Genomic DNA, 23,047 nt, shown 5'->3' with positions numbered 1-23,047 from the left:
GTAGCTCTGAAATAAGTTTTTAAGGTATTATCCCCCGAAACATCAAAATGTGTACTTATTAGTAAAGTCCAGTTGTTTGAATAGGAGTTAAGCAACATCTTTTTTTAAATAGTGTTTCAGCAATGGAATATTAATGCTATATTTTGTGCTCCTCCTGTTTTGGTTTGGTAGGGAATATGTGGTCAATGCATAACCTTACATGTCTGAAACATTTCTCACTTTATTTTACAGGGATTCATTGAAAAATTCCATTCCATTTCTGGAAAACTCAATGGTCCAGCAAAAAAGATAATGCTAAAAGCACAGATTGCGAATTTTGCCCACATTTGAGTGATTGCTCAGGTATGTCTGATATAAACATTTTCATTTACCCAAATCTGTTAGCAGCAATGTGCAGTGTTTACAGTGAATTCTGTAGAAAGCTGTACTCTAAAAAGGGAAATCACTCTACATAGCAAGTCTTGCAAATGTTGATTTATGAGTAAACATTTGTTTTGTATACCAATTTTATATACCTATATACCCAGGATCACATAAAAGGTTCTTAGAGGGAAAGGGATTATGAGTGGAAAAAATTTAGCCCTGTTCTAGAATATATATCATGCCAACAAACAAACAAATGGTACCAGTATATGGGGAAGTTTTTATTCCAACTAGAAAAAATTAAATAAGTTATTTTCTCACCAACAATCATTTTCAAATGTTCACATGTTAATAGTTAAACTCTCTCCATTTTCTTTCAGTGAAAAATGGGTAATTCAGAAAGCCAGTATAGCCCTCAGGGAACAAAGAATGTTGGCAATTCTCTGCCTGGTGCCAAGCTGAAGCCTTGTTCAATGAAAATCCGTAGCATCCATTCGAAAGATGAGAAATCTGCACATGGATGGGGTCATAGTACCAGTGGCACAAACTACAAATCCCGATCATTAGCCAGAAGCTGCCTCTCTCATTTCAAGAACACCCAGCCTTATTCTTCAAGACTCAGTGACGCAACAGCAAAAACCTCTAAGATTAGCAGCCATGCCAAACACCGAACTCACACCTCAGGGACTTATGACCAAGAAAGTAATAATGCATTTTTGCCTGAGAATGGTTTCCACTATATAGATATTGAACCTACAAACGACCATGTTGCTTTCAGGGAATGTAATGGGCATTTCTTAAATTGCTATGGAAAGAAAGAGAGCCCCCCATCAGATGACAGAATGAGTCCAAAGGTTCTCATTAAGACTCTGGGGAAACTAGATGGATGTTTGAGAGTTGAATTTCATAACAGCAGCAGCAACAGCGCAGTTTCCAGAGAGGAGTCTACTGGACCAGTCCAACTCTTGCGGTATTCGCCTACTTCAGAGTCTGAAAAAATTAACATGCTTGAAGGGAAGGAAACTTCTAATACAGATTATCCTGGAAGCCATCGGCTGTCAGCCACCGACTCAAGACTTAGATCCAGTAAAGGGAGCTCCATTAGTTCAGAGTCTTCTTGGTATGATGCTCCATGGGGCAATAATGGAGATATGAATGAACTGGATGGGTCATACATGTCCAGGAGCACCCCTGATGCAAGTATCCAAGTCAGTTTTCCCCAGAGTGAATGCAAGAAACCATTGAACCAAAGTTCATCTCTCTCTTCCCTGCGTGATTTATATAGGGATTCAAATCTTAGGAGCTGCCAAGCTTCCGATATTGGGCTTTCTGCAGATTACATCAATACTCGTGCTGGTTCAAGCAATCGTGTTTCATTTACCTCCACTGTAGATTTTTCTTCTGAGGTAGAAGAGCACAGAGGACCTCTGCACTATTCTTCCTATACTCTCCCCTGCAGGAAATCTTCAGCACTCAATGAGGATGCAACAAAGAAGGAAACATTAAAAAGCCGTATGAGGCGGATCAGTGATTGGACAGGAAGCCTGTCAAGAAAAAAGAGGAAGCTACAGGTATGTAGTGCTTTCAGCTGAAAAATCTATCTGAAGACTTAACCTTTCCCATTAGTGTATATGCTTAATATACACTTTCTTGTTTAGTTAATTTGTTTCAGTGTTGTTGTTGTTGTTTCATTCAATTCAGCATAGTGCTCTGAAAATAATACTGAGTGGTCAGGTAAACTAGTGTCTGGATATTTTTATTTTATTGGGGAGTTGGAAGAGTGAAATGTCTGCCTAACCGTTCATTTAGAATATTTTGGAGGTGCTTTATTCCTTCATTATGTGTAAATATACACATGTGCTTCCACACCAATTAAGAGCCAATAGATATTCTGACGAGTTTAGGATTTCCATGTTGATGAGTGGATCTACTGATAAATTTGTTATGCAGAAGTGTCGGCTCTCCTGGTATTGCTGAATTTCCCTTCCCGTGATTGCTCAGTATTGGGCAGGTTGGCTGAGAATGATGGGAACCTAAGTCCAACAATACCCAGAAATGTTCCTTAGCCCCATGACAAACCTATTCATAATACCAAAATTGTGGGGTTTGGGGAATTGGGGTTTTCACATATCCTGAGATCTTTGTGCTTTGTATAGCCTTCAGAATACTGTACACAGCTCTTGTTCAGCAGAAACATGTGGATTCTTATTTTAGACAACACATTAGAAGCAAGGATTCAGCAGGGTGGATAATTTGCTTCCACTCATTTGGATGTTTAAATCATCCCTGAAGTATGAATTTTGGCAAACCCTTTTCAGAGTTGTTCATTTTTAATAAGGTGGTTTTTGAGGATACTATATATATGTAATAATGTCATTTTGTTAGTCTATAGCAACCTTTCCCTCTCTCTATAGCAACCTTTCCCTAATGGATGCCTGCAGATTTGTAGACTACAGTACCCAGTACACCTAACTAGCTATGCATTATAGTTGCACTCTAACATATCTCTGAGGGATTCTGGGAGTTCTTATTTATCATGACTGGAGGGTGCTTGGCTAGGGAAAACTGCTCCATAGTGTGGAGATGTAGCCATGGTCTACTTTAAGTTACAGGGTTGCTGGACATTTTCCTAGAATAACAAGACCCCTAAGTAGCCTGGGGTCAAAATACCTGAATAAACCAGTCTATCTACTGCCAAGGGAGCCTTGCTGAATCTTACACCACTATCTGAAGAAAGATTGGTGGTTATGAAGGGATGATCTTCTCAGTTGTTGTAATCAAAGTCAGCTCCTTAAGAGATTAACCTTCCCTCCTGTCTAGGTGAAGGTAAGGTTTCCCCCCTGACATTAATTCTAGTCATGTCTGACTCTGGGGGTTGGTGCTCATCTTTATTTCTAAGCTGAAGAGCCAGCATTGTTTGTAGGCACCTCCAAGGTCATGTGGGTGGCATGACTGCATAGAGCACCGTTACCTTTCCTCCAGAGCAGTACCTATTGATCTCCTCATATTTGCATGTTTCCAAACTCTTAGGTGGCAGAAACTCACCCCGCTTCCCGGATTCAAACCGCCAACCTATTGGTTAGCAAGTTCTGCAGCTCAGTGGTTTAATCCACTGCGCCACCGGGGGCTCCTCCCCCTGTCTGCAGACGTTGAAAACTGCTTTATTTGGGCTCCCCAAGCAACTCAAGAATATTATCTAACTTTTTGAGACATGATTTTATTTTACTAATGTTCTTTTTCATTTGATTTTTTTATTGTTATAGCTTTACTCTAGGAAATGGTTTCATCTCACTTGACATTATCTGGCTGGTCACAGATAATGCTGAACAGGGCATTTAAGTGTGTGTGTGTGTGTGTGCATGTGCCTATATGTGGTATAACTCTGTTTTAATCCCAGCTTTCATAGCATTCATTTTTCATATTCTGAGGGTTGGTTCTTATGATCCATCCAAAATGATGTTCTGTTGCCTGAGTAGAAAACAGACACATATCAAATCACATGTGAAGGGTGCATGCAAGTATAAATAAGTATGTGAGATTGGGAGATGGTTGGGGCTTCACAAGGAAAAAGATGTGGTATTTATCTGCATGTGCAGCCTTCCTGTCCTGTCAAATGCACATCTTCTTTGTGCTTGAACACTGAATCTGTCATGTGAAGTGGCATTTGCACTGCCAATGAATATGGACAAAAAATTGTAGACTAAGATATGGTGACAGGCTGTGCTGAAGAAGTATGTAAGACAGGAAATCCATTGCATTGGGTTTTTTTAGTGTTATGAACTGGTTTGTATATCCCTCAAGAGATAAAAGTGGGATATAAATAAATATCATCACCATCACCACCCATGGCAAGACATACTCCATTACTCTCTTAATATACGCCTTACTACCAGTTCTGTATTGTCCTACTTTCCAGCCCTCAACCACCACTGTGTTGCACACTTTTGTTGTATCACAATGCCACCTTGTTTTCCCATTGTTTCTCTCTCTCTGTCTTGTCAGCCAGGTTTTTACCCAGAATGGAAAAAATCCCCAGGTGGGGGGATGCGGAAGGAATAGAATAAAGCCCCAGAAACAAGAAAATACTGTATAGCTTTGTGGTTTCTAAACAGAGTTTTTTTCCCCTGTTGAGACACCGCTGTGTCTGTTCTCTTCTCTTTGTATACATTTTGGTTTATACACCGGGAAGAGGTTCAACTATGTCTATATTTTGAAACACTTAGCATTGTTCTACTACACGGGCAATAATAATCTCAGATGAAGAAAACGGTCCTAAAAACAGTCTATGTCTAGGCTGAGTATTCTGTTTGTGGCAGTGCATACATACTATGCTCTTGGGGGCTTTTTCATGGAAAGAGTGACCTTTTCCAGTGACAGCTGCAAGCGTGGGAGGACTGTGCTGCTTTGGAGCAAGGTGGTCATCCTACCCCTAACATAATCTATTTTTTTGAAGCACAATCTTTTTAGCGTACAGGCAAAGTTATATTGCAGTCAGTGTTTCTGAGATGAAGACAGAAAGTACCTAGTTAAGACTGTTTTGGTCTATGTTGAGCTGAGAAGTTGGTTTTTTTAAAACAAAATCAAAAGGACTCCTCTAAGGCTGTGTAAACATCAGCAGAAGCAAAAAAAAAAAAGGACAATTGTGAGGATTGTTTGATGGAATTGCAAACAGCTGTTTTGGATATTTCTTTCACTACTTAATGACATTAGGTAATTGTTTGCTTGTGACTTGTTTTACACAGGCACGTGTGCTATTTTAAGCATTTTAGTAATAAAGTCAAGCAGGAATATGCCTTCCAACTACAGCTCAACTCTTTCAAAATTTTATTCAAAGATATCCATTTGGAACATTTCTCATAGTGGGAGTTGAGAGTAATTATTATCTCTTGCCTATAAATTACCATCTTGCAATGAGCTCCAGATAGACCAATATAGAAGCAGAAGATCAAGGAAATAAGAGCTGCCAGATTTACAATTAAAATCATACGGAAAGCATTAAGTTCTGAATAGTTTTGTTCCCTGCCCTTATAAAAATTCCTTTATGTAATCACAGCTAGTGGAAATGGGTAACACACAACTTTGTTCTAACAGATAATTGCACTTGCTGAAACAGCAGACATGATGTTCTGAAACTATGGGTCGAATAAGTACCTTACAAATTTAATGTGTAGATGCTTGTACACAGTTAATGGTGGATGCTATTAATATTCTGGCAAGAATGTACTTCTTTCCAATCTGGAATCCACAGATACAGTCACCATAATTGTCATGATGGCGATTGAGCTAATTCTGGCCATTTGAAATAATGGGTAGTTTTTAACAAAAAGAAGCTGAGGTGTCTTTTGGTTTAAAAGAAACACTGCAATACTAAACGAGTAATTTTGCTCTCCTAAGAAAGTGAACTCCCCTGGGGAACTAATATATGCCTTGTTCTGTTGCCATAAGCACCCAGTTGCCACAGTGGTCTGACTGGGAAATGGGAGGCCCACTCTTTAAACAATTTATTTCCTTTGTTGTTGCATGCCCTTTTCTGACTTTCTCCTCTTCCCCTTTGCGTTTCTCCTCTTCCTCTGATCTAGATGTTGTTGAACTGCAACTCATAGCAGCCCTAGCCAAAGTAACGAATGTTGGAAGTTGCTGTCTCACAATATCTGGAGAGTCACATGGTCCCCTTCTGCTGTAAATGACTTCCTTCTCTTTCCCTTGCTTCCCTTTAAGATGAACTTTTATTATTGATTTCAGCCTAATGTGAGACTAGTTTCTTTCAAAAAAGATTAGTAGAAAATGAAACAATGCCAGGGTGCAGAAAACTATATTGACTTATATTTATCGACTTTATTTTTAGACAGATTCCTATTAGAAACGTACACACTGCTCCTGAAAAGTCCAGTCTTTCTAAATATTTTAATCCATAGTTTAAAAACTCTTAGGGATACGTAAGACATGACTATGCAGAGGAAGAGGATATTGGATTTAGAATGCAAATACTATCAACATCAGTGGAATGCTTTCCAGTACACATAGTCCCCACCTAGGAAGATGTTGGTCTTGAATCTAAATAAGTTTAACCTTCTAAACTGCCTGACTAAGATATCTGATAGGATCACAACTGATATTGGAAGCTAAGCAGGATCAGGACTGGTTAGTAATTGAATAGGGTATGCCAAGTGCTATATTTCACAAGAGAGTGTCAAATCACCTCTGAGGATGTTTTGCCTATGACAACCTCATAAAATTCATGAGGTCATTGTAAGTTGACACGTGATTTATAAGGTCATAGATGTACAAATACGTAGGCAGGCACATGCACACACACACATCTGGCTGCCTCTGCTTCAAATTATTCTGTATAGATGTCAAATACTTGAAATTCTTACACATTTTATGTATTAGTATTTACTAATAGAGAGCCAGCATGATGTAATAGTTCGAACATTGGACTGTGACTCTGGAGTTCAGGGCTTATATTCCTTCTTGGCTATGGAAACCTACAGAGTGATCTTGGATAAGTCACACCCACTCAGCCCCAGAAAACCCATAGGTTTTCCTTAGAATCACCATAAGTCAGAAGTGACTTGAAGATATACGACTCAACCCAACACAGTATTTCAAAACAATATTCTCATTTCAGTACTGTAAGGTGTGGATGAATCTGTAATATTTCAGAGTTGATTCTGGCCCTTCAGGGCCACAAATGTTCAAGGGTTTGCCATTATAGTAAGAGGTTTTTTTTTTAAGTAAGCCTTTTTTCATCACTTGATACTAATGTTTTGGTACTGACCAGGCTACTGTCATCGTACAAATTTACTGGAGCACTTGCAGGTGTGTGTGTGTGTGTATCTATGTAGATAGATAGATAGATAGATAGATAGATAGATAGATAGATAGATAGATAGATAGATAGATGTAAAGACTATTCTGTACTATGATTTGGACTTTGATGAACTTTTATTCGCAGAAGGAAGCCAATTAGATTTCAGTAACTCTTGATACACTTTTTCCTCTTATCCACAGGAACCAAAATGTAAGGATTCAACAGAATACTTTGATGCTGGAGTTGAAAGTCTTTCCCCAGATACCCTTCTTGTTCCTTCCCATCTCATTGCTTCTCCTTGGTCCCATGGGTCTGGCCAGATCTTTCCCCAGAGAAGTGAATCTGCCAGTGGACTCAGCAGTGATGTTCTGAGGCAGAATATTTATGAGAACTTCATGCGGGAGCTTGACCTGAGCAGGACCAACATGGAAAATATGGAAACCTCCACAGAAACAGAGGACTCTAGCAGTGAGTCACTTAGCTCCTTGGAACAGTTAGATTTGTTGTATGAGAAGGAGCAAGGAGTTGTTCGTAAAGCTGGGTGGCTTTTCTTCAAACCTCTTGTGACTCTGCAGAAAGAGAAGAAACTTGAGTTGGTTACGCGGAGAAAATGGAAACAATACTGGGTTACGCTGAAAGGTAGGATAATTTTTGAAATTCAGCTCATTTTTTATAGTGTTTAATCTTTCAAATCAATGTCTGTTCAAAACATTATCTTCATATAGAGTGTTTTATGGTTTACCTGTCACAATTATGTGATGATTTTAACAAGCTTCATCTCATTCACAGATATTTATGAACGAAGATCTACTGTCATATATAGTGTATTTTGTGCATTGTAAATCTGTGTTAATACTTCTTGTTAATAATGTGAGATCTTGGTCTGAAATTCCTACAGGAAAACACATGAGCAAGAGTCAGTCCATTGTCCTTGAATGACCCTTCCAGGTGCATAATGTGTCTGGTATTTGGCGTTTTGTTTTGTTGAATTAGATTTTTTAAATTTATACAACAAACAAGAAGAAAAAACAAAAAAAGTTGAAGTTATTGTTAGTAGATTAAACTGTGATAAATATTAAATACTGTATGTCACAAAAGAGGGAATGGGGTAAAGAAAAAGAAGAGTGACAATTATCAATGTAGAGTTTTTTTATGTCCTTACTACATTACACTTTAATAGGAATATATTTTCATAACCTGTTAAGATTATGATTCCAATATGGTTAAACATTCGTGCAGAGCAGTAAAAACGCAGAAGACTAGGGGTTTATGTGAGCAGAGGTAAAAAGAAATTAAACAGTAAGACAAAATATCCAGCCTCCCTTTCCCTTTTAAAAGTCATGCGCATAAAATAAGCATCAGAGACATCAAATAAAATAGCAAAAATATGCTTACTCACAATCTTGTATGATGATGGTCATACAGGCAAAAAAAACATCTTAGTTCCAAAGAAAAACAGTTCAGGAAACTACATATCTCTTAACAGACAGGAACATCAGCATGGCATGGTCAGGAGCAAAGAGGAAGAGACAGGAAGAGGCATCTGTACATCACTTCCTGTGTGTCCCCAGAAAGGATACACCCATTTCCCATTTCATATGCAAAACCCCCTAAATGGTGTCATCAACTCTGGAATGCAGCTTGTCAGGTTACTAAGCAACAGACATAACTACTACATAAACCATCCCACATTGAAAATGCATGCATGATTGCTTAGATAACCCAACAGCCCTCCTCAATCTGTCATGCATTTTAAACAATTAGTCCCATCTTGACACGGAGGTCTTGGAAACCATCTCTAGGTAACGGTTTAGTCAAAATGTCCGCCACCATCTCCTTTGTTGGACAGTATGTCAGTTCAATCATTCCATCTTGAGAAAGTTTGCGTACAGTATGGTACCTTATCCCAATATGCTTTGTACGCATCATCATCTTCTCAGACTTGGCAAACTTGATACAACTTTGGTTGTCCTCAAACACTTGAATAGGCTTCTGCTCATAAATTCCAAAGTCAGTCAGAAGTTGATGAAGCCACAAAAGTTCATCTGATGCTAGGGAAATGGCTATGTATTCTGCTTCAGTAGTGGATTTAGCCACTAATTCTTGCTTCCGGCTGGCCCAAGCAATAGGACCATTTCCGTACATAAAGAGATATCCGCTAGTTGATTGACAATCTGAAAAATCACTAGCCCAGTCAGCATCTGAGTAACAAATCAATCTTGGTTTGTCACTTACTGGTAACTTCAATTGTAAGTCCATTGTTCCTTTCAGGTATCTTACAATTCTCTTGACAGCTATCCAATCTCTCTGAGTAGGTGCACTGACCTTTCTGCTTAGAATTCCAACAGCAGACGATATATCCGGTCTGGTACTGGTAGCTAAATATAGGAGCTTTCCTATAGCAGTTCTATACTGGTTGTTGTTTGGCAAAAGTTCACTTTCTTCATTGTTTCTCAAGAAATCTGTAGTCATTGGTGTAGCTACTGTTTTTGCATCTTGAAGTCCAGTAACTTCCAGCAAATCTATAATCTTTTGCTTCTGACTCAAGAGAAAAGATCCATCTTCCTCTCTCTTGATTTGTATTCCAAGATAGTACGTAGCATCTCCAAGTTCTTTCAATTCAACTTGTTTGCTCAAATGTTGTACAACCTCGGTGTAATCACCATCTGATTCAGTTGATACTATAAGATCATCTACATAGGTCAGAATAAAAGTACAATGTCCATTCTTGGTTCTAGTGTACAAACACTGATCTGCTTCTCCTTGCTTGGATCCAAATTGCTTCAGCATTTCATCTAATTTGTCATTCCAGGCTTTTGCTGATTGACAAAGTCCATATAAACCCTTGTGAAGTTTACAAACAAGGTGAGGTCTTCTCTTGTCCTCAAAACCAGGTGGTTGTCTCATAAATAGACTTTCCGTAATCTTTCCATGCAGGAATGCAGTCTTAACATCTAGATGTCGTACAGTCATCTTCTTTGAAGCTGCAATACTTAGAAGTAGTCTTATGGTGCTGTGTTTCACTACAGGTGCAAAAGTTTCATCATAATCCACTCCATACTTCTGAGAAAATCCTTGAGCAACAAGTCTCGCTTTGTAGCGCTCAATTCTTCCTTCTGCATCTCTCTTTAATGTGAATACCCATCTGCATCCAATTGGCTTCTTACCAGGTGGAAGTTCAGTTAGTGTCCAAGTTCCATTCTTGTGTAGAGCATCAATCTCTTCTTGTGCTGCTTTCCTCCACTGTTCAGCTTCTGTGGCAGGTAGCATCTCAATTTCTTCTATAGTAGACGGTTCACTGGATAATTTTGACTCTGCAAGGTAAGACAATCTCGAGGGTGGTACACCTCTGTTAGGACGCAATGAATACCTGTGAGTTTGTTCTGGAAGACAACCTACCTCCGCAGATCCATCTACTCCAGGACACAACTCACCAGCATCATCTTCTGGCTCTCCTGTTTGCGTACTGCCTCTAGCGTCTGTGGTGCGTTCCTTGCCTCTCTGGATGAACTCCGGTGACATTTCCAGTGTGTCAATTGAAGAAATTGTTGGTACATCATCAATGGACTCTGTAAGCTGTAAAGTAGTATTCTCTTCTTCATCTGAAAAATCTAGCACAGTCCCTTTTAGATTGACTTTGCTCTGTTCATCAAAATGCACTACATGTCGTGTAGACACTTCACTAGTCATTAAGTTCATGACTCTATAGACTTTATTTGCAGGTGCATAACCAACTAAAATAGTTTGTTCAGATCTACAGTCCAACTTGTGCCTTTTCTGCTTGGGAATGTAAGCATAAGCTATACTTCCAAACTTTTTGATGCGTTTCATACTTGGCACATTACCAGTCCACAACTCAAAAGGAGTTTTAGTAGCACCTTTCGTTGGTAGACGATTCTGAAGAAAAGTAGCAGTGGCAAAAGCTTCGCCCCAGAGGCAATCTGGAAGATTTTCATCTTTTAACATACACCTTGTCATCTCAACTAGAGACCTAAGCTTCCTTTCAGCCACTCCATTTTGCTGAGGAGTATAAGGAACACTCATAATATGCTGAATTCCATTGTCTCCCAGGAACCTTTGTGTGCGATGTGAAGTGTACTCACTACCACAGTCAGTTTGAATAGCTTTTGGTGTGCATCCAAACTTAGTCTTCACCATAGCAACATATCTCTGCAACATGTCTTGAGCTTCAGATTTGTCTCTCAAAATATAAGAAACACAAAACTTTGAAAAATCATCTAAGAAAATAACTGCATAATTATTTCCTCCAAATGAAGTCTTAAAGGGACCACAAATATCACTGTGAATTAAATCTAGAATCTTAGTAGATCTCTTTTCTGTGTTGACTGGAAAAGAGGGACTCACTGCTTTCTGTTGAACACAGACTACACATTTATCAAAAGCTGTATTGCTTATCTCAAGGTTTGTAGCCAAATTGTCCTTCTGCAACTGCAGAATTGCATTTGCATCTCTATGACCAAAACGTCTATGCCAAATTTCAAGATTCTTTCCATCAACATGTGTCTTAACCATGTTGGCTTGCTCAGATGAAACACACAATTCATACATTCCATTCTTTTCAAAAGCTTTGGCATATAAAACACCTTCTTTTGTAATATCACATTGACCATTCTCAAAATGAATTGCAAATCCCTTCTTGTCCATGGAACTAACACTTAGCATATTGCATTGAAGTGAATCAATGTAAAGAACATCTGAAATCTCAGTTACAGCAACCTCATCAGGCAAACTACATTTCACAATACACTTTCCAGATCCTTTTATTTTCAATAAATCTCCATTAGCTATTCTCAAATCACCTTTAACTCCTTGATTCAGTTCAACAAAATTCTCAGAGTTATTTGAGCTATGCTGTGTACAACCTGAATCAACAATCCAAACATCCTCTTTGTCTTTGTTCTCATTAATTGTTAAAATAGAATGAGCAGCCATTAAATCTTTGTGTGATTGTCTGTTTCCAGCAGGCTTGTTTGTAAAAACTTTCTTTTCTTGCTTTACTTGCTTATTGCCACCAGATGGCGTACCATCTTTCTTTGGTAGGCGACAAAATCTAGCAATGTGACCAAATTTTCCACAATTAAAACATGTACTCCCCTTTGGGCTGTCCCTTGAAGCTCCGCCCCTATGAGGGTGGCGACTTGACGCCATGTAACTTGATTCATTTGCTTTGGGGCTATCCACATGTGAACTTCTATGCTGATCATTGCAGAAGTCTCTGAACCTTGCAACGGCCAAATTAAAAGTTATATCTGGATTGGACTCAATTGAAGACAAAAATGGGTCAAAAATATTTCCCAAAGAGCCGATCAATAATCCAACCTTATGAAAATCTTCAATGATAAAACCAGACATCTTTAACTTATCAAGCATTTCTGTAAAATTCTCTAAATGTTTATCACACTCTTTCTTATCATTAAGCTCTGTTTTCATAAGTCTCTTCAACAATCCAATAGCAGCCAGCTTTGAAATATGGCCAAATGTGCGTTTTAGTGCATCCAGCATATCCTTGGCTGTTACACAATCTCTTACATACATCATTTGCTTAGTTTTCAGAGAAGAAGTGATAAAATATCTGGCTTTTGCATCCTTCACTTTCCAATCTGAAATAGCATCCTCATTAGGCTCTGGACATGTTCTCTCAATACAATCCAACACTCTCTCATACTCAAGGAGTATCAACACTTTATCATGCCAATAATGAAAATTATGGCTGTTCAAATCGTCTCTCAACAAATACATTCTCTCTCTATCATCCATCTTTCAAACAGAATTCCAAAAATCAAAAAATCTTCAATCAAAAATATGTAGGAATTCCAAAAAGAAAGAAAGATCAAAATCAAAATCTCAAAATATTGGCTTAAAATGAAAAATGAGCCAAAAAGAAAAATCAAAATGGTTCTCTGATAAGCACATGCACAGGAGAAAGGAGGAGAAAAAAAAGTGTCCTTTTAAAAGTCAAGCCTCTGGCTGGCAAGGCCTGCAAACATTCAAATGGCGACCATGCAGCCAGGCTATTTACAACACAAAGGCTTTGCCTTCAGGCAATCTTCAAGCCTCAGCCAGAACAAAAGAAGCAGGAAATGCCTTCTGAATGTGTGTGAGCTCTCTTTTCTGTAGAGCTCAGAAACTTCTCTCCAAACAAAGAGTCAAAACAAAATATTACCTCTTAAAATTGCTCTTTTAAAAATATATCCCCTTTTTGTGTCTGGGCCCATAACCTAATAGGAATATATTTTCATAACCTGTTAAGATTATGATTCCAATATGGTTAAACATTCGTGCAGAGCAGTAAAAACGCAGAAGACTAGGGGTTTATGTGAGCAGAGGTAAAAAGAAATTAAACAGTAAGACAAAATATCCAACCTCCCTTTCCCTTTTAAAAGTCATGCGCATAAAATAAGCATCAGAGACATCAAATAAAATAGCAAAAATATGTTTACTCACAATCTTGTATGATGATGGTCATACAGGCAAAAAAAACATCTTAGTTCCAAAGAAAAACAGTTCAGGAAACTACATATCTCTTAACAGACAGGAACATCAGCATGGCATGGTCAGGAGCAAAGAGGAAGAGACAGGAAGAGGCATCTGTACATCACTTCCTGTGTGTCCCCAGAAAGGATACACCCATTTCCCATTTCATATGCAAAACCCCCTAAATGGTGTCATCAACTCTGGAATGCAGCTTGTCAGATTACTAAGCAACAGACATAACTACTACATAAACCATCCCACATTGAAAATGCATGCATGATTGCTTAGATAACCCAACACACTTTTTATTAAAGCAATTTTTTTCTTTTTAATACAACTATTTTTTCATATAAAATACAAGGATTATATAAAATACCAAGTTTCCATGTATGGGAGGAGTGTTGTCACCAAACAATATGTCCAACACCATATCTTGTACTTGCCGTTTTTGATTGTTTTAAATTTGTTAAGATTATTTTTTGTACATCTCCCTGAGATCCCACAATACAGGACAAGATAGAAGTTAAAAAAGCAAAGGAAATCCCTTCTGAACAAATTCTGGCAAAAAAAGTGATAGCTTTGCCTTAGGGTCACTGTAATTCAGAAATGACTTGAAGTCACAAAACAATAAATATTATACAAAAACATTTTTCTCTTGAATAGATAGGGGATTGAAAATTTTTCCAAAAATGGCTTTCCTGAGGGATTTGTGCATATTAAAACATGCATTTAGAATAGTTTAACTGAGAGAACGTTTTCTTTAAAATTTCTTCTCTTATGTTTGTCCTTCATTACATGCCAATGCAGAGAAAGGTAAAAAGAGAGAAGTATTTATGTTTAAGTACTGTGGTTGGGGGCACAAAATAAAACTATTTTACTAATTATATTTGTGCTGAAACAGATATTGATGGATGCTAAAGAGCAACATTGTTCGTTTTTAGTTGGCATTGTCTCATTTAAAAAAGATTGGAGGAGAAAGAGGTTTTGTCAAAAGTTGGAAACTACCACCCCATGCCTTACTATCTTTACAATGACTTCATAAAAATGGCAGATGATGGGCTTTATCATACTATGCTTGTTTAATGGCTATTAGTCCATCTTAACTACCATGGCAACATTGGATGAATTTCCAGGACTTGTAGTTTAGGGAATGACATTGAGAATTCTCAGCCATAGTGCACCCCAGTTTCACTGAACTACAAATCCTAAAATTCCACAGAATATTGCCATGGCAGTTAAAGTACAATAATAGTGTTGTCTTGATAGGGCCTTAAGGTCAGTTCTGATTAAAGAATTGATGCCACAGTTCTGTAAGTCTGGTTTGCATATCTGATTTCTCGGGGGGTAAAGGGCCTGGATAGACAAGTTATGCATATTGGTGCAACATTTTAAAAATACAACAAATAATCTTCCTTCTCCTTGTTCGGTATTGGTAGCATAACTATGTATTTTATTTGTTGTTAGTTAACTGTTGCATGTGTCCATAACTACTCGCCCTGAGACAATTTGGCAAGCCTCTAAAACATGTGTATTTAAAATATTTGGATGATATCACAAGTGATTTTACTGATGTTGCTGTTCTGGTACTGGGTTTTATTGTGTTTCTAGCTCCTGACATTACTTAGCACTGTGGATTTTGTGGTAAAAATCTTCATGCTTTCAATCTATTCATGTTGTCAGGCACTGGGAACTCAATTTGGTGTGTTCATGATATGGAAATGACTGCAAGTTTTCCTTTTTAACTTAAATAAAAGTAGCACATAGCAATTCTGCATGATGTGTGCTGCTGCTGGTGTTGGTGGTTTTATTTTCATTTTGTCTTTCTATGAGCTTTGTTTAGTTTATCAGCAACAGGAAAGATTATGGCCATCTGGGTACCTGCCAAAAGTGAATTGATTGGTGTTCTGAGATTTTACCAATGCTTAAAGGGCCATCATGTCCATTCCTTTAATGCAGAATGTTGTTTCCTTCCCATCTGTCTTGCCTAATTAATTTATCTGGGCAAGAGGTAGTCCATTCCAGCCATGTTCTGACCGTGTCACACATGCAGTAATGTGGCCCCAGGGAGTAGCCACAAGAAAGCTGTCTCGTCCCATCTGTGGACAAAGATTGTGAGATTGCTTGTCTTTTCACAAATACAAAAAACATTTTCCATAGAAAATGACAAAATAAAACCACAGTGACAGGTTATCTTTGCATTTTGAAAACAAGCACTTTTAAATGGAATTTTAAAAAAGAATTGATTAAACATGATTTGGGAATATTTAAACATTGCTTTTTGACTATACCAAATAGGGAACCATCTGTTTTCAAATAATATACATATTTCCTGTAGCATATACACCATCTACTGAAAGATCTCATTTAAGCAACAATGGAAAGAAAAAAAGGGGAAAAGATTGTTCTAAAGTTCTGTCAAGAGTCAGATGCCAATTAGCGAACAAAAATAGAGTTTATTCAGCAGATAAGCCAAAAAGTAATGATAACACAGAAAAAACCTTGAAACACTTCACTATCAGTGCTTCAAGAGCAGTTCAAACAAAAATATAATTCAGCAACACAAGCAGGTAAAAACAAAGCTAAACAAACTTAGTGCAAACTGCACTTTCTGAGTCCAAGCCCTGCCAGCCGGCTCTGTAGTTTTCAAAGGAACACCAAATTGGTCAGGAAACAAACAAACAAACTAAGAATGCAGTAAACTGCTTCCACAATGTGGATAAAGCCGAAGGCTCCAAAAGGATGGTGAAAAGACGTCGTCCGGGATTCCAAGGTCAGGTCAGGAGATAACAGCAGTGTCCAAAGAGCAAGCCAGGAGTCAAAAGCCGATAGTAGTCATCAATCACAGGGCGAAGGCAGTAGCAAGGTCAAATTCCGGTCCAAGGTCTGAAGAGGGTGCAGTCATCCAAAACAGGTCCACGATAAGACACAGCGAGAGCCAAGCTAGGTGATAACAGCAGATTCAAATCATAGTCCAAGACCAGTCTTCATGGAAACACAGAGATCCCAATGGCGCCTCAGCAACACCTTGCCACACGCAAAGTGCAGTGGCCAAACATTCCCATTTTATTCCCCTTCCTCCTGGGTGACCAAACACTCACACCCAAACACCAGGTGTCCCAAATCTACTCAGAGTCTGAGCTCCACACAGCTAGAGCTCGTGGATCTGGAGTACCTAGAAATTCGTCGGAGTCCCAATCATCCTGCCCACACTTAGCCCCATGAACACTTAAAGAACCATCCTCCCTTCTCCAAGCATCCCAATTGGGATCAACTCCTGCAGAAACCCCAGGTTCAGAAGTATCCATAGACCCCAAATCCCCAGACATTTCCGGTGGCTGTGCCCATTCAGTGCCCGCTTCCCCAGCCACCACCTGTTCCTCAGCATCCATCTCCCCATCTGAATCTTCCTCAGAAGATCCCCCATATAGCTCTCTAAGTTGCTTCCTGCGCAACTCCTCCAGTGAACCCTCATCACGAGGGTTTTTTCTTCCTCTTCGAATTCCATCCCCATCAACCATAATCCCCGAAGGCGCAGTCACAACAAGTTCCATGAAAGCAGATGGTCAGTTTAAGAAGTCAAGATTTATCAGTGAGATAATGTTCTAGCAGCTTCCTACTTGGTGGGATTTTCCCACAAACAGTCGAAGTGTTCAAAGCCATGTTAGTCTAGAGCAGGGGTCCCCAAACTTTTAAAGCAGCGGGCCGGTCCACAATCCTTCAGACTGTTGAGGGGCTGAATTATCATTTGAAAAAAAATATGAACAAATTTCTATGCACACTGCACATGTCTTATTTATAGTGCAAAAAACAACAACAATGAAAGAACAATATTTGAATATAAGAACAATTTTAACCAACATAAACCTATCAGGATTTCAATGGAAAGTGTGGATCTGCTTCTGGCCAATGAGATAATCAAGTTAATTAGGATTGTTGTTGTTGTTGTTGTGTGCCTTCAAGTCATGTCAGACTTCGGACGAGCCTGAGTCTAAAATTATTCATTTATTTATTTACTACATTTATATCCCACCCTTCTCACCCCAAAGGGGAGTCAGAGCAGCTGTATGTACAAACAATATATTATATTATTAGCATAGCACAATATTAGCATTATATATTACTATATATTGAACTATACCACTGTACTGTAATATTATATGTAATATATAACATATAATTTAATATTATTATATGGTATTATTATTAGTATTATATTGTATAACATAATATTTTATCAATATTATATGTATATATAATATATTATTAAAACTGATATAAACATATTATATTATAAAACGGAGGGCGGGGGCCAGGTAAATGACCTTGGAGGGCCGCATCCGGCCCCCGGGCCTTAGTTTGGGGACCCCTGGTCTAGAGTATCAGTATGCAAAGGGATTTTGTTAGCACCTTAAAAGACTTCTTTTTAGTTGGTCTCAGAGGTGGTACAAATTTGCTTTGCATAATGATCAGTATAAGTGTATCATTTATTTATTATTTATTTATTATTTATTTGCCACATTTGTACTCCGCCCTTCTCAACCCTGAGGGGAACTCAGAGTGGCTTCACATATTGGCAACAATTTGATACCTTAAAAACATAAAATGGATAAAAACACATTAAAACAAGAATTAAAACAAATGAGAACACTTACAACAATTATTAAAATCACATTATCCAAAACACCATCCTTAAAGGGAACTACTTTGGTAGCTTTTATTGGGTCTGAAAACTATAAAAACGTTAAAATGATTTTTAAAACAAATAGAAATGTAGGCATTATCCATGATGGAAAACAACAATTGACCACTGGGCAATAGTAAACTGTGTCAGTGATTCCACCTCACTGAATTCAAATATAATTTCAGTTATTGGAAAGGGACCACAAAGCTGACACTTCCATGCAGATGCAGTGAATATATGAAATAGCACGTAGAAAACAGTTTCATCTGAACTTACCCTATGATAGAAAATGATGATGAGTGGAGTTCTGTTTTGAGATATATATATATAGATGAAAGTACTGAACAGTATAAAAAGATGTGGAGTATATAGAGACATTAGATGTTTTTCCTGTATGAAAGCAACACAGGGTGGAACTGGAGAGGTTTTTCACTACTTCCGTCTGCAACCGAGTTAATATTGTGATACTGTAGTCTCTTACAAGCATGTTTAACATTTTTTCCTTGGGGCTGTACTGATTTCCAGCAATCTTTATTGCACATGCTTCATTTGAATGTAGGTTTGTCAGCTGACTGTTCATGTTTGGCATACATAAATGTATTCACTACAGTAATTAAGACAGAGGAAAAAAATAATGGTACAACTAATCTCTGACTATTTAAAGATACAGAAAGTACTAAGCTTCTGTTAATCTTGTTTGCTAATATTAAGGTTTCCCCAATGCTGGTTGAAAGGAAGAACTGAACTAGTATAAACATTGGTACAATATTTTGTGTGCTTTTAAAGAGTGTTGCCTACTATAGGCTGTGATGTGGGGTTTTTTAAGCACTTTTCCAGATATAAATAAGATTATATGAAATCCCCTTTTCTGTATTGAGAAATATGAAAACACCCCCTCCCTCAGCTGTCAAATTCATCACTGTGTCATACTACTCTGACTTTCTCTCAGCATGAATTAATCAGTGGATGATCAGTTGGGTACATGAGACTCTCTTAAATGAGGACAATAAATGACATGATTTTTCATTGTATTAAATTAAACGAGTTGGCAAATAAAAAGAGATGGGGAAATAAGAAATTACATGGTGATGGAAGCTAGTTCCTGTTAAATAAATGTTTATTGCTGATATGTGGTGTTCCATATTTCAGTATTTCACACCTCAAAAGTAGTAAGGTTCAAGATGCATGAAACTCATGACAGCTCCACATACTGATTGTTTTTTGTTTGGTTGTACCAAAACAGTCATAATAGTGTTTCCTACATCAAACCTTTTACCTATGAATGACCCAAAAAATGGGAGAGTGGCCTTTCATTCCATTGTGATCCATCAACTCTAAGATCAAATTAAGAAGCACTGGCCCCTTTCTTTCCATTGTGTGATATCAAATGAATAAGCATAAGAACTGGGGACATTTTGATGGCGACACCAAAAATGTGGACAATCTGTGAAGCTTTGTCAGACTTCTTTTTGGCACATCTTTAGATGGCTGCTTTAGGCAAACATTTATTTTTCTTTTTTAAAAAATGCTGAAGGACCTTTGGAGTTTACAAGGTCTGTTTTTGTGGCTTCAAGAGGAGATGTAAACATATTTTCCCCACCTCTGGCTTTTGATTCACATGGCTGCTTCAGAGTTGCCTAAAGAGACAACCAAGAATTAGTTCAACCCGCTTCCATGTTTGATGGACCTTTATGGTGGTAAAAACATTTTTGGAAAAAAAGTGATTAAAGAAAACAACAAAATTATTATTAAGAAGATTAAGAAAAACCCAGAAATGTGCTTATTTGGTTTGTTTCAGGAGAGAATTGGCAAAGAAGATGCAGACATTTGCCAATATAGTTTTGTAGCAGTGAGAATCGCAGTAGCAAAATCTTGGCAGGGGGGAAAAGAACTACTTATTAAGGATTGGAAAAATAAATTAGTAGAATATATTTAAATGGCCAAGATCTTCAATGGCATAAGGGGAGGAAACAAAGAAGAGTTAGCTATAAAAGAGTTTGCCTTTCGATATTTAAAAAAGAAGACCAAATAGATTTTGAAATAGCAGAACAGGGGATTTATTAGTGTAACAATCAGGACGGATTTTTGTTAGATACTAGTTCCACATGGTGTGGTGTCATGGATGGGAATGGAGAGGTGGTGGCACTGGGGAAATAATACTTGTATTTTGATTGTTGAATTTCAAAGATTGTATGTTTCTATCTCACAATAAAAAAATTCATTTAAAAAAAGAATATACTGGTTCAGAGTGCTGGTAGTTGCAATCACAGAGCATAAGGAGGTCAACATCATTACCTCTCCTGCTTCAAAGAGTCATTTGTACACATCTGTGAATCCTGATGGGACCAAAATAGCCTTGCTCACACTTGATGTAGCCTTTAATCTTAATGTGAAAAGTTGCTCTATACTCTTAAGTTCATGTGTTAGTCTTGTGTTCTGGGAAGAGGTTGATTGAGAAGGTTGAAAGATATAAACCAGGACCTCATAACTCCCCATTTTATGTCTTTCCTAAAGGATGTACCCTGCTGTTTTATGAGACTTACGGGAGAAATTCCATGGAGCAGAACACCTCACCTAGATATGCTCTGTTTGCAGAAGACAGTATAGTGCAGTCTTGTCCTGAACACCCTAAAAAGGAGAATGTTTTTTGTCTCAGCAATTCTTTTGGAGATGTCTACTTGTTCCAGGTATTTATGATGTTGCTTTTAGTTCATATTTAAGTCAAATTTATTACATGATTTGCTAAACTTGAGTTTAAATCACAAAAGCAAAATTTAACAGTGCTCTTGGGAAGAATTCTAGATTCTATGGACTTGTTTTATTTCCTTCTGGATATCCCATATGCCATTTGTCATATTTACACAATGCTTTCACCTGACTTTTGACCATTTGGACTAAAAATGTATAATACCAAAGGCATGTGCTACTCTGCATTGATTTTTCACCCAACACCCAACCCTATGTGGGATAACAAATCATTGGCTGTCACTGGTGAATTCTGAGAAATGCACTGAGCTGGATCTATACTTAATTCCCGTGATTTGTCTTGAGAACCTGTATTTCCAGTAGAAAAACATACAAGACATCCTTGATTTTTCCCTATAAGTACTCATGGTTTTTAATGACTCCTTTAACAAAAACTCTTTCCTGCTATGTCCTGGACATACAAGAAACTAAAAAACCTACCGTATTTTATTGCACTGTAGTTCCCCTGTTTTTTGGAGAAAGGGGGAGGGATGCGACTATTATGCAGTGATGACTATTATGTGGTGAAAAAAGTCCTCTTTGACTACATAATAGGTAATCTCTTTGAGGGTGCAGCCGCATGAATGGATTAAGCATAACTCGCCCACGAGGCTCCTCCCCCAAAATGTAGCTCAAAGGGGAGAGGCAGGTAGCTGGGTGAATTTGCCCACTCACCTGTCTCTCTCTTCTAAGCTATGGAATCATGATTTGTTGCAAGGCATGCATTTACTCACCCAGCTGCCTGCCCTCTTTCCCTTTTGGCACTGTGGGGCTTCATTCGACTGGGGGCTGAATCAAGCCTCATAATGCCAAAAGGGCAGTCACATCCTTAATTCACTCGCCTGGGTGAATGGACTAAAGGTGCAACCTTTACCCGGGGAAGAGTAAAATATTAATTTTGCTTTCCCCAAAGCAGGGGGTGCAACTACTAACTGTGGTAGCATATTCTATACTTGATTGAGGCCATCCTTCACTTGTTTCGGTTGTCTTCAAATACACAGTTACTTTTAAAATGAAATGAACAAAGAATTAGGTAGCTAAATCTGTCTGAATCCTAGTCAGCAAAGCAGAATGGGAAGGGAAGAATACCCCCTGGGCTTTGCTGGTGGAGCTTTTTGGCTGATGCTGCTCCTTTCCTATGATGAATTAAGGATATTTTACATGCATAGGCATTTTTCTGGAAGCTGAGTAGCTCCCTGGGCAGAAAATTCAAACTGACCATTTAATGACCTTGAGTGATCTTGTCATTCAGATGATTTAGATGAAGCTCAGTTATCCTGGTATACGCACGGAAATACAAAAATGGGTCAAAGGATGCCTGGTCCTTCACATATATTTCTGTAGAGAATGAGGTGGATGGATTTGTCACAGATGCATTAGAAATCAGAATAACTCATGTTGGCTATGATCAGTTTAAGTTGCATCGGTGATGTTGGCCAATGCTGGCTGCAGTAGCATACAACTTCTCTGTTGAGACAGCTCCACTGGCTGCCAACATGTTTCTGAGCACAATTCAAAGTTCTGGTTTTGACTTACCAAGCCTTATATGGCTCCAGCCCAGGTTATCTGTAGGACCACATCTCTTTCTATGAACCTGGGAGACATCTACGATCTACTGGGGAGGGCATTCTCTCAGCTCCCACCCCCCAGCCTGAGAATGGGACCAAATTTCTGTCAATTGACCACAGTTGTCTTTTTCTTTCCTGGAAACTAGCAGCCAGTAGTTTATTGGTCCAGGGACTACCGCTTTGAGTAGCACTGATCTACTGTAGCTATAATGGCGGGGGCTCTGGAAATTGTAATAGAAACACAACTTTTTAAGCTCTGCTTTTAGGAAGTGGATAAAGGCACATATTTTCTCTCTGATAAAAAGCTTTGGTGTTGCTGTTTGAAATTGTTATAGTTTGTCTGTTAGCTATAATTAATTAATATCCTAACACTGTGTTATA

At 38.2% G+C, this 23,047-nt stretch overlaps 1 protein-coding gene across 2 annotated transcripts in view; it reads left to right on the top strand.

Annotated features, from left to right (window-relative positions):
• Positions 1-231: 231 nt before the first annotated feature.
• The window catches only part of tiam2 (TIAM Rac1 associated GEF 2), a 112,616-nt gene continuing 89,800 nt past the window's right edge, over positions 232-23,047 (top strand). For both annotated transcript variants that reach the window (XM_062976962.1, XM_062976961.1), the window contains exons 1-4: positions 232-342; positions 744-1,934; positions 7,378-7,816; positions 20,868-21,040. In XM_062976962.1, the coding sequence (XP_062833032.1) occupies positions 750-1,934; positions 7,378-7,816; positions 20,868-21,040 (1,797 nt within the window). In that variant the 5' untranslated portion in view covers positions 232-342; positions 744-749. The remainder of the gene's footprint in view (positions 343-743; positions 1,935-7,377; positions 7,817-20,867; positions 21,041-23,047) is intronic.

The sequence above is a fragment of the Anolis carolinensis genome, chromosome 1 (assembly GCF_035594765.1).
Source record: "Anolis carolinensis isolate JA03-04 chromosome 1, rAnoCar3.1.pri, whole genome shotgun sequence".
Lineage (NCBI taxonomy): Eukaryota > Metazoa > Chordata > Lepidosauria > Squamata > Dactyloidae > Anolis > Anolis carolinensis.
Note: the sequence above shows the minus strand (reverse complement) of the source record. Positions and strands in the feature narration are given on the sequence as shown.